This window comes from Mustela erminea, chromosome 1 (assembly GCF_009829155.1).
Source record: "Mustela erminea isolate mMusErm1 chromosome 1, mMusErm1.Pri, whole genome shotgun sequence".
Taxonomy (NCBI): Eukaryota; Metazoa; Chordata; class Mammalia; order Carnivora; family Mustelidae; genus Mustela; species Mustela erminea.
The window spans coordinates 95,756,112-95,768,595 of NC_045614.1; the positions used below are offsets into that span (position 1 = coordinate 95,756,112).

The following is a 12,484-nucleotide window of genomic DNA, read 5'->3' on the forward strand; positions in this document are numbered from 1 at the left end:
CAAATAAATAAAATCTTAAAAAAAAAAAGAAAAGAAATTTAACAGTAATTCCCTAATACCATCAATGCCTGGAGTAAAACTTAAGTGTCTTAATATGTTTAATATGTGACTATAACCCCTCTGCCAAAAGCTAAGAGTTCTACTAAGGAGAGGAAACAAACACCCCAAAACAGCAAGTATAAACAAAGAAGAGTAATTTCCTTATTTACCACCATCAAACCCAGACCATTTAATAAACAGCTATTTAAGTATAAAAACAAGACACTATATTGATCTCAAATCTTTGTCCCTACTCATACTTCAAGCTATAACTCACAGGTTTCCTGGTACTAAGATATCAGATGTTTACTGAGGAGCTTGTTTTGAGTTTAAAAGAATATTTCAACATTTTCTTCTCTTGTACTTAAACATATTTTAATGGAAAAATCAATTCTCCTCCACAGAATTATTAATGACAGCAGAGCATATTCTTTTTTTTTTTTTTTAAGATTTTATTTATCTGACAGAGATCACAAGTAGGCAGAGAGGGAGGCAGAGAGAGAGGGAGGAGGAAGCAGGCTCCCTGTTGAGCAGAGAGCCCGATGCGGGGCTCGATCCCAGAACCCTGGGATCATGACCTGAACAGAAGGCAGAGGCTTTAATCCACTGAGCCACCCAGGCGCCCCCAGCAGAGCATATTCTAATGACTTGACCACAATCAGATGACTGGCAGCAAAATATATATTAACAGTGAGCAAACAGTAAAATGACAATTACAAGAGAGATGGGAATTTTTAAAAAAACAACTCAAAAATAGGTCTTATCTATTCAGGAACAGTTTGTAGATACTGATAAACTCTTGCTATGGATAAAAACTGTATCTTAAGAGTAATTATTTGACAAGTAGAAAAGAATTAAGATGACAAATGTCCTAAGTACTTGAAGAGAAAAAAAGACAAATCTCAACCTAGCAAATGCCAAGTAAAGAACAGAACCAAAAACCATATATAGAAAACAGAAAAATGTCAGGAATAAAAGCAGATATATGAGTTGGTCTCAATATCCATGAATGGTTTAATTGCCTTGTTAAAGGTTAAAGCCTCCCAAATTTAATCTAAGAAACAAAATGAAATAAAAGAAATTCAGTTATATGCTAGGTACAAGAGAGTTATCAAAACAAAACAAAAAATTAGTTTACAGAAAAGTGCCTGGAAATAAAATCAACTCAGATATACATGAAGAACCAGCGACAATTAGTTAGAAAATGTAATGGAAAAAAATGATGCTATTCTCAATAGAAATAAAAATTATACAATACCTAGGAAATAAACCTAACAAAAATACTCAAGAGCTAAACTTAAGAATATATAAAACTTTACTAAGCTACATAAAGGAAGGGCCACATAAAATTAGGGACATATTTCTGAGTGAGATGATTCAAAACTACAAAGGTGTCACCTTTCCAAATATTAATCTAAAAAATCAATCCAATTATAGTTCATCTCAATAGGATCTGGTTTTGATATTGACAAATTGTTCATCCAGAAGAATAAATAGCAAAGGAAAAATATTTACAAGAACAATGACAAGATTCTTACCCTAAAGGGTATCAAAACCTACTACAAAATGACAAAGTTAAAAGAATATGGAAATAGTATAAAAAATGGAACAGACCAGAGTCTAGACACAAACATATGTATATGAGTAGAAATGACAGAAGCTTCATTTCAATAAAGTAGAGAAAGAATGGTCTATGAGAAACTGTAAACTCAAATGCCTCTAGATACAAGATAAGACCATTACTGAAGCAAGGATGATGGCCAGGGGCTTTAGCTAACTGAAGAATACAGGCCTCTATGTGACAGGGGAGAGGCATAATTCTGCCCTGATAACGACTATGCAGGATTTGTTGTCAGATTCTGTGGCTTTTTAAGAGAAGCTTAGAAATAAGCTTAGAATTAAGAACTTAATAAAAATGTTAATTTTTTTCAATATTTTTTTTTTTTTAATTTGACAGACAGAGATCACAAGTAGGCAGAGAGGCAGGCAGAGAGAAAGAGGGGGAAGCAGGCTCCCCACTGAGCATACAGCCCAATGTGGGGCTCAATCCCAGGACCCTGAGATCATGACCCGAGCCAAAGGCAGAGGCTTAACCCACTGAGCCACCCAGGTGCCCCCCAAAATCTTAATTTTTAAAATATTGATAATTAACTCAAAGTAAAAAAAGCCCTGTGTGGGTCCAATAAAATATGAGCATAGGTCTAGTTCAGTCAGTAAACAGCCAGGCTTAATCACTCATCTATCCAATAAATGGTCTATAAAACCAGTGAGGTTAGATCTCTACAACATGCCATATAGAAAATTAAAGTTCAGATGGACTAAATATCTAAATAAAAACAAACCATGGGGCACCTGGGTGGCTCAGTGGGTTAAAGCCTCTGCCTTCAGCTCAGGTTGTGATCCCAGGTTCCTGGGATCAAGCCCCGCATGGGGCTCTCTGCTCAGCAGAAACAAGAAAACAAAGGCTTTGAATGATACACTGGACCAGATGGACAAAATATTCCATTCTGAAACAGCAGAATACATTCTTTTCAAGTGCACATGAACATTCTCCAGAATAAATCACATATTAGGTCACAAAACGGGCCTTAACAAACACAAAAAGACTAAAATCATACCATGCACCTTTTCTGACTACAAATTAATGAAACCAGAAGTCAACCACAAGGAAAAATCTGGGAAGAGCACAAATACATAGAGGTTAAACATACTACTAAACAATGAATGAGTTAAACATACTACTAAATATATTACTAAACCAGGAAATAAAGAAGAGATTTTTAAAAATACATGGAAACAAATGAAAATGAAAACCCAATGGTCCAAAATCTTTCGGATGGAGCAAAAGCAATGAGGTAAGTATATAGCAATACAGGCCTAGCTCAAGAAGCAAGAAAAATCTCAAACACTTTACATGTAAAGGAGCTATAAAAAGAACAAATGAACCCTGAAGCCTGGAAAAGGAAGGAAATAATGAAGATTAGAGCAGAAATAAATGATACAGAAACTAAATAAACAATAGCACAGATCAATGAAACTAGCACAGATAATGAAACCAGGAGCTGGTTCTTTGAAAAGAACAACAAAATTGGTAAACCTCTCATCAGGCTTATCAAAAAGAAAAGAGAAAGGACCCAAATAAATAAAATCACAAATGAGAGAGAAGTAACAACCAACACCACAGAAACACAATTATAAGAGAATATTATGAAAAACTATAAGCCAATAAATTAGACAACCTAGAAGAAATGGATTCCCAAAAACATTACCAAAACTGAAACAAGAAGAAATAGAAAACTTGAGCAGATTGATAGTCAGCAAATAAAATGAATTAGTAATCAAAAACTCCCCAAAACCCAAAGTCTAAGACCAGGTGGCTTCATAGGTGAATGCTACCAAACATTCAAAGAAGAGTTAATACATGTTTTTCCTCAAACTTTTCCAAAAAATAGAAAAGGACGGGAAATTTCCAAATTCATTCTATGAGGCCAGCATTACCCTGAGAGCAAAACCAGATAAAGACACCACACGAAAAAAGAGAATAGACCAGTATCTCTGACGAACATAGATGCAAAAATTCTCAAAAAAATACTAGCATACAGAATCCAATGATACAATTTAAAAATCATTCACCACAATCAAGTGGGATTTATTCCTAGGTTGCAAGGGTGGTTCATTATTTGCAAATCAATCAACATGATACATCCCATTAATAAGAAGAAAGGATAAGAACCATATGATCATTTCAACAGAGGCAGAAAAAACATTTGACAAAGTACAACATCCATCCATGATAAAAAGCCCCAACAAAGTAGGTTTAGAGGGAAAATATCACAACACAGTAAAGGCTATATATCAAAATCCCACAGCTAATACCTAAGTGGGGAAAAACTGAGAGCTTTTCCTCTATAGGCACGAACAAGAGAGAGATGTTCACTCTTACCACTTTTATTTAACATAGTACTGGAAGTCCTAGCCATAGCAGTCAGATAACAAAAGAAAGAAAAGCCATTCAAATCAGCAAGGAAGAAGTGAAATTTTCACTATTTGCAGACGGCATGATCCCATACATAGAAAACCCGGGAGAATCCTCCAAAAAACTGCTGGAACTAATAAATGAATTCAGTAGAGTCTCAGGATACAAAATCAACATGCAGAAATCTATTACATTTCTGTATACTAACAACAAAGCAGCCCTGAAGGAGAAATTAAGAAAACAATCCCATTTGCAGGGGCACCTTAGGCAGCTCATTCGGTTACGTGGCTGTCTTCAGCTCAGGTCATGATCTCAGGGTCCTGGAATTGAGTCCAACATAGGACTCCCTGATCAGCGGGGTGTCTACTCCCTCTGTCCTTCTTCCCTGCTCGTGCTCTCTCTCTCAAATAAATAAAAACTTTTTTCAAAAAAAAAAAAAGGGGAGGGAGGGAAGGAAGGAAGGAAAGGATGGAGTGAGGGAGGGATAATCCCATTTAAAACTGCACCAAAACAATTAAGATACCTAGGAATGAACCTATCCAAAGAGGTTTAAGACCCATACTCTGAAAACTATAAAATACTGATGAAAGAAACTGAAGATGACACCAAGAAATAGAAAGACATTCCATACTAACAGATTGTTAGAACAAATACTGTTATGCAATACACAAAAGTAAATTCCCAAAATGGATTAAAGACCTAAATGTGAGACCTGAAACCATAAAAATCCTAGAAAAGAATATAGGCAATAACTTTTCTGACATTAGCTATAGCAACTTCTTCCTAGATACATCTCCTGAGGTAAGAGAAACAAAAGCAAAAATAAACTATTGGGACTACATCAAAATATAAAGCTTCTGCACAGTGAAGGAAACAATCAACAAAACTAAAAGGCAACTTAAAGAATGGGAGAAGAGGGGCGCCTGGGTGGCTCAGTGGGTTAAGCCGCTGCCTTCAGCTCAGGTCATGATCTCAGGGTCCTGGGATCGAGTCCCACATCGGGCTCTCTGCTCAGCAGGGGGCCTGCTTCCCTTCCTCTCTCTCTGTGATCTCTTCCCTTCCTCTTTCCTACTGTGATCTCTCTCTGTCAAATAAATAAATTAAATCTTTAAAAAAAAAAAAAAAAAAAAAGAATGGGAGAAGATATTTGCAAATGACAGATCTGATAAAGGGACATATCCAAAATACATAAAGACCTTATACAACTCAACACCCAAAAAACAACCTAATTAAAAAGTGGGCAGGATGTGGGGGCAATCTGGCTGTGACATCTGTCACCCCACTGATCACTGGGGTTGATTCAGCTGATCTGGCTGGCTAGGCAAGTGTCCCCTTCCTCCCTCACCACACCACTCCTTGTGCATCCCTCCTGAAGCTGCAGGTTCAGTCAAAGAGGGCAACCTGCCCCAGTAGAGGAGGACTATTCTTCAGGCAAGGGTATACAAGTAGCTGTGTTCCCCTACTAGAACCTCCAAACAAGCTCTCAAAGTCCATTTGTAGGCAAATATAAGGTAGTAAAGCTTTCAAGACTCTAGACCACATCCAGATGTAGCCCTGCATGTGGCAGTCTGCCTTTCTTTAAAAAAAAATAGTGGGGGGAGGGGGCGGTGCAGAAGACATGAATAGACATTTTTCCAAAGAAGACATACAGATAGCTAACATACCCATGAAAAGATGCTCAACGTCACTTACCATCAGGGAAATGGAAGTCAAAACTACAAGGAGGTATCACCTCACACCTGTCAGAATGGCTAAAAGCAACCACACAAGAAACGGAAGGTATAGGCAAGGATGTGGAGAAAAAGAAACTCTCGTGCACTGTTGGTGGGAATGCAAACTGGTATAGCCACTCTGGAAGACAGTATGGAGATTGCCCAAGAAGTTAAAAATAGAAGTACCCTATGATCCAATAATTGCGCTACTGGGTATTTACCCAAAAAATACAAAAATACTAATTCAAAGGGATACATGCATCTTGATGTTTATAGCAGCATTACTTACAATAGCCAGATTACAGAAACAGCCTACGAATGGATAAAGATGTGGTATGTATGTATATACACATATACATGTGTACACACACACACACACAAACACACACACACTGGAATATTACTCAACCATAAAAAAGAACAAAATTTTGTCATTTGCAGTGATACAAATGGAGCTAGAAAGTATTATGCTAAGTGAACTAAGTCAGAGAAAGACAAACACCACCTGATTTCACTCATATGTGAAATTTAAGAAACAAAACAGGGGCACGTGGCTGTTTCAGTCAGTGGAGCATGTGACTGTTGATCTCAGGGTAGCAAGTCAAGATGACTTAAAAATGTAAAAAAAAAATTTTTTTTTAATTAAAGAAAAAGAAAACAGGGGCACCTGGATGGATCAGTGGGTTAAAGCCTCTGCCTTCAGCTCAGGTCATGATCCCAAGGTCCTGGGATCATGCCCCGCATCAGGCTCTCTGCTCATTGGGGAGCCTGCTTCCCCCTCTCTCTCTCTGCCTGCCTCTGTCTACTTGTGATCTCTGTCAAATAAACAAAATCTTTTAAAATAATAATAAAGAAAAAGAAAACAAAAGAGGGGAAAAAAACTACGAAAGAACAAATTGATGGTTACCAGAAGGGAGGTGGGGGGGAATGGGTGAAATAGGTGATGGGGATTAAGGAGTGCACTTATTATCATGGGCACCAGGTGTTGATTGCATGGAAGTATTGAATCACTATAATGTACACCTGAAACTAATACTACACTGTATGTTAACTCACTGGAATTTAAATAAAAAGTTAAAGAAAGAAACTAACTAAAGTTCACTACAAATAACTAGTCTCTGTCAGTTGTTCAATACCTGAAAGTATCTCTGGTCAATTAGGGCCTGCTGCGGGTTATCTTTGCTGGGTTCATCCGGTTTTTCTGGCTCCTCTGCCTTTTTTTGACTGATAAGATCCTGTAATCTAAAGGGGAAAAAAATAAACCAAGACAATATAAAATACTTTCCTAGACACTGGATTAAGACAACAATGAGTCAATGATTGAGCTACCCTCCATCTTTAATTTTTTAAAGATTTATTTGAGAGAAAGAGTGCACATGAGCAGGGGGTAGGGTAAGGAAATGGGCAGGATAGCGGGTGGAGAAAATCTCAAGCAGACTTCCCCAATAAAGGCAGAGCTGACACAGAACTTGATCCCATGACCCCAAGATCATGACCCAAGCCAAAATCAAGAGTCAGACGCTCAACTCACTGAGCCACCCAGGTACCCCAACCCTCCAAAAGTTTTGTGTAATTTTACATATATATTTATGTGTACATACACACACTCACATTTTTTTAAATTTAATTCTGTAAGTCATATGGTCACTGGAAAACAAGAATATCCTCTCAATAGACCACAATTTAGAAGAAATCACTGAAAACAAAAGGGATCAGAGTGAAGAAGTAAGTTCTAACCACTCCCTAACACTTGTAAAAAAGCAGAACAGGAAAGAACTACAGCAAAAGATGAAAGAAACTTCCAAGGTACTGAGATTGGAGGCTATAGATAAAGGGAGCAAGGAGCAATGGTCAGGGCAATTTTTTGTTCACTGTAGCAGCAACAATTAGACAGTATGGTCCTTCCTTCTTCATACTCCATTTGTACCAAAGATCAAACAACAGTGATGCCTCGGCTAGTCAAGAGGGCATGGAAACCCAAGAGACCACTGTTCCAGGTGCCTAACAGAAATCTGAGGGAGTTTCCTTGCCTAGAAACCTATGTACGAGTGTATCTACCTAGTAGCAAACCTTTTCCCTTCACCAAATATCTCTTAAGTCAGGCTGTACTAAACATTTTCCTCCCACCCACCATGCCTTTGGGAAAAAGTAGTCTTTTATTTTTTTATTTTTTATTTTTTTTAGATTTTATTTATTTATCAGAGAGAGAGAGGGGAGAGAGAGAGCACAGGCAGACAGAATGGCAGGCAGAGGCAGAGGGAGAAGCAGGCTCCCCGCCGAGCAAGGAGCCCGATGTGGGACTCAATCCCAGGACACTGGGATCATGACCCGAGCCGAAGGCAGCTGCTTAACCAACTGAGCCACCCATGCATCCCAGTAGTCTTTTATTAAAACCTACTTCAAGTTAACCATATAAAATTTGAATATGCCTATCAGTTTCCTGCAGAACCCAGACCCATTAAATCCATTCCATGACTCATTAATGAGTTTGACCTGCTGTTTCTAAAACAGAATAGCAATATTCCAGGGCACTTGTGGCTCAGTCAGTTAAGTGTCAAACTCTTGATCTCAGCTTAGGTCTTGATCTCAGGGTTGTGAGTTTAAGCCTTGAGCTGGGCTCCACACTCCTCATAGAGCCGTCTTAAAAAAAAAAAAAAAAAAAGCAATAGTCCATCATGTCCTTTGCCTGCTAAAAAACAAATCAATGGCGGGGCACCTGAGTGGCTCAGTTGCTTAAGCGTTGGACTCTTGGTTTCGGCTCAGGTCTTGATCTCAGGGTCTTGAGATCAATCCCTGCATGGGCTCTGTGCCCGGCGGGGAGTCTGCTTCTCTCCCTCTCCCTGTTTCTCTCTCAAATAAATAAATCTTAAAAAAAAAAAAAAAAAAAAACCCACAATCAATAGCTTCCCACTGCACTGAAAACAATCTAATCTCCTTAGGTCAGCATTTGAACAACTCAGGGCCAGTAGCTGTTACCTAATATTCCTCCTGACTCCCTTCTTACTTCATCTCTTACTATTACCCTACAATTATCTACACCAGTCATATGTATTACCCTTAATCTTCATTCTATTGCTTTTCTCTGCTCTCTGATGAGTGTATGTCAAAAACAAATTATTATTAGTAAGTGGAATTAGTTCTAGGTAAAAAGTCAATCTCCTTCACCCAGTAGATAAAAAGACCTCACAATCCATTTTCCTTTTTTCTTTTTTTAATATTTATTTATTTGACAGACAGAGAGCATGCGAGAGGGAACACAACCAAGGGGAGCTGCAGAGGTAGTGGCAAAAGCAGGCTCCCCGCTCAGTGGGAGCCCAACGGGGGGCTTGATCCCTGGACCCTGGGATCATGACCTTAGCCAAAGGCAGTTGCTTAACCAACTGAGCCACCCAGGTGTCCCTCACAATCCATTTTCCACCTCACTTCCCATCTCTTTACCAAATTCATATACTTTACAGTTTGGATGATGGCAGTGCCAGGAGCATATTATCTAAAATACAAACAGGAGATAGAAAAGCCAATATGCTCTCTAATGGGAATACAAGTAAACTGATATACCTGAACTTAAGTGTTAGTTAACCTTTCAGTCAGGTTAACTGATCATTGAACTGTTTGCAGATCTGATTAATACATATTATGCTATTGATATACAACATTTAGCTATAAGTATAGTAACCTAAATATAAAATTGCATGTAAAACTTACAGTCACTCTGGGAAATGATATGTGATTCAATTAACTAGATGAATAAAGACATACCCTCATTTAATAATGACAATAATCAACTTATATTAGGAAACTGATGATGAAGATAATTGTATTTATTGAGAACATTCTCTATGAAGAACTCTTTTAAGCACTTCATACTGTAAAAGAAGATTTCAAAATGGAGTGAGCAAACCGAGCTAAGAGTCTCTTAAAATAAGGTAAGGAGGCCATTCAGGAGGAGGATTTTATGCATATTCTCATAGGAAGAAACTAAATTTTTAAAAAATTTCAGCCTCAACTGACAGAATGGAAGAAGATATTTGCAAATGACATATCAGATAAATGGCTAGTATCCAAAATCTATAAAGAACTTGTCAAACTCAACACCCAAAGAACAAGTTATCTAATCAAGAGATGGGCAGAGGACATGAACAGACATTTCTGCAAAGAAGACATCCAGATGGCCAAGAGACACATGAAAAAGTGCTCCACATCACTCAGCATCAGGGAAATACCAATCAAAACCACAATGAGATACCACCTCATTCCAGTCAGAATGGCTGAAATTAACAAGTCAGGAAACGACAGATGCTGGCGAGGATGCGGAAAAAGGGGAACCCTCCTATATTCTTGGTGGGAATGCAAGTTGATGCAGCCACTCTGGAAAACAGCATGGAGGTTCCTCAAAAAGTTGAAAATAGAGTTACCCTATGACCCAGCAATCACACTACTGGGTATTTACCCTAAAGATACAATGTAGTGATCTGAAGGGGCACGTGCACCTGAATGTTTGTTTATAGCAGCACGGTGCACAATAGCCAAACTATGGAAAGAACCTAGATGTCTATCAACAGATGAATGGATAAAGAAGATGTGGTATTATATATACCATGGAATACTATGCAGCCATCAAAAGAAATGAAATCTTGCCATTTGCAATGACGTGGATGGAACTAGAGGGTATTATGCTGAGCGAAGTAAGTCAATCAGAGGAAGACAATTATCATATGATCTCTCTGATACAAGGAATTTGAGAGGTAGAGTAGGGGGTTTGGGGGATAGTAGAGGAAAAAATGAAACAAGATGGGATCGGGAGGGAGACAAACCATAAGAGACTCTTAATCTCACAAAACAAACTGAGGGTTGCTGGGGGGTGGAGGTATGAAGAGGGTGGTTGGGTTATGGACATTGGGGAGGGTATGTGTCATGGTGAGTGCTGTGAAGTACGTAAGCCTGACGATTCACAGACCTATACCCCTGGGGCAAATAATACATTATATTAATAAAATAAAATAATTAGAAAAAAAATTTTTTCAGCCAGCTGTTTCTGGATCTAACTTCCTCCTCACCAGGACACCTAAACTGTTCACATTCTATACTTCAAAAGGAACCAATGAGATTTGTATTTTGGCAAGTTTCAATACTTCATATGCATATTAAATTAACTCAAGCCAGTTAACCTAGTTTCAATCAGTTCTGCACAGAGGACCTAAATGAGAATGGCACTCATTAGCTTTTACCTTTATAATTCTGCCTCCTCTCTGTCTCCCTCAAAACACAATTCAGGTTTCTACCTGAATCTGTCTCCCAAGATCCAATTCTAATTGCCCAGATTAGTATCTGTTTGTTTAAATTTTCAGTCAATTCCTTCTTGGTTGACAACATGTATACATTTAATCTCATTGTTTTTCTAAGTTAACAGAAGATGAGGATTAGTGAAAGCTAGGGACTCATGGGATATTGACCTTTGGTTTGCCTGTTCTCACAATAAATATCAGCCAAAGCCCAATATTCCTGAAAACTTTGTATTCTGCAAAACCACACAGATAAAAATAACAGAGCTCAAGAGAAAAGCAGTGTTAGAAACCAGTCTACATAAAATTGGTGCAGCTTGTAACCAGAGAACAACCACCAGGCAGTCCCTCAGAAGGTAAGTTAGATAGCCCTAGTAGGTCTATAGGTTGCCTCAGGGGATATTAAAAATGCAGAGACCACAGAGCAGAAATATTGGCTTGAGAATGTCAAGACTATGAAGATGGAAATGAATCCAACTCCAGGCTGAAGAAGCTGAGGTTAAAACAGGTAAGGGAAGAAGGGTAACTTGCCTCCAGCCTGGAGTCTAATGGTGAGAGTCAAGGAGGGACCCTAGGGTGCAGCCTCTCATTTTAAACTTCCTTAAAATAGGGGTGCCTGGGTGGCTCAGTGGGTTAAGCCACTGCCTTCAGCTCGGGTCATGGTCTCAGGGTCATGGGATCGAGTCCCGCGTCGGGCTCTCTGCTCGGCAGGGAGCCTGCTTCCCTCTCTTTCTCTCTCTCTGCCTGCCTCTCCATCTACTGTCAAATAAATAAATAAAATCTTTAAAAAAAAAAAAATAAACTTCCTTAAAATAGAACTGAAAAGGCAGTTGCCTATGCACTAACAAAGCTTTTCCCCTTGCTGAACGCTGTAATACTACTGCTATTCTAATTCCTTGTACCTAGGAAAAAAATTGTGAACAATGTAATGTCTATTTTACATTACTAATCATTCCCTAATTTCTCAATTGCATATGATTTCATTGATGTTTTGGAAATGTATTTTAGCAGTATAGGCTGTATTCAGAAATATGTTAGGGTTGTTCTGTTGTCTCCAGAGCAGTAAGCTAAAGGTTTAAAAGCCATAAAAATCCCCTAAGAGTAGGGGCGCCTGGGTGGCTCAGTGGGTTAAAGCCTCTGCCTTTGGCTCAGGTCATGATCCCAGAACCCTGGGATCAAGCCCTGCATTGGGCTCTCTGCCCAGTGGGGAGCCTGCTTCTTCTCTCTCTGCCTGCCTCTCTGCCTGCTTGTGATCTCTCTCTGTCAAATAAATAAATAAAATCTTAAAAAAAAAAATCCCCTAAGAGTAGCTAAAGGATTCTTTACATACTTAATGGATATTTATTCCATGTAGCCAGGAGCAATAGCTGTGTTTCTCTGTGAAGTCTGGGAGACTCAACAAATTGTACTTTCAGCTTAAAATACACTGTGCAGTCTCCTGTTTTCTTTTCTTTTCTTTTTTTTTTTTTTTAAAG

General features: G+C 38.5%; 1 protein-coding gene across 5 annotated transcripts in view; it reads right to left on the reverse strand.

Moving 5' to 3' along the window:
- The window catches only part of CEP70 (centrosomal protein 70), a 123,391-nt gene that overhangs the window by 35,870 nt on the left and 75,037 nt on the right, over window positions 1-12,484 (reverse strand). For all 5 annotated transcript variants that reach the window (XM_032334396.1, XM_032334387.1, XM_032334377.1 and 2 more), the window contains one exon: window positions 6,864-6,969. In XM_032334396.1, coding sequence (XP_032190287.1) covers window positions 6,864-6,969 — 106 coding nt within the window. The remainder of the gene's footprint in view (window positions 1-6,863; window positions 6,970-12,484) is intronic.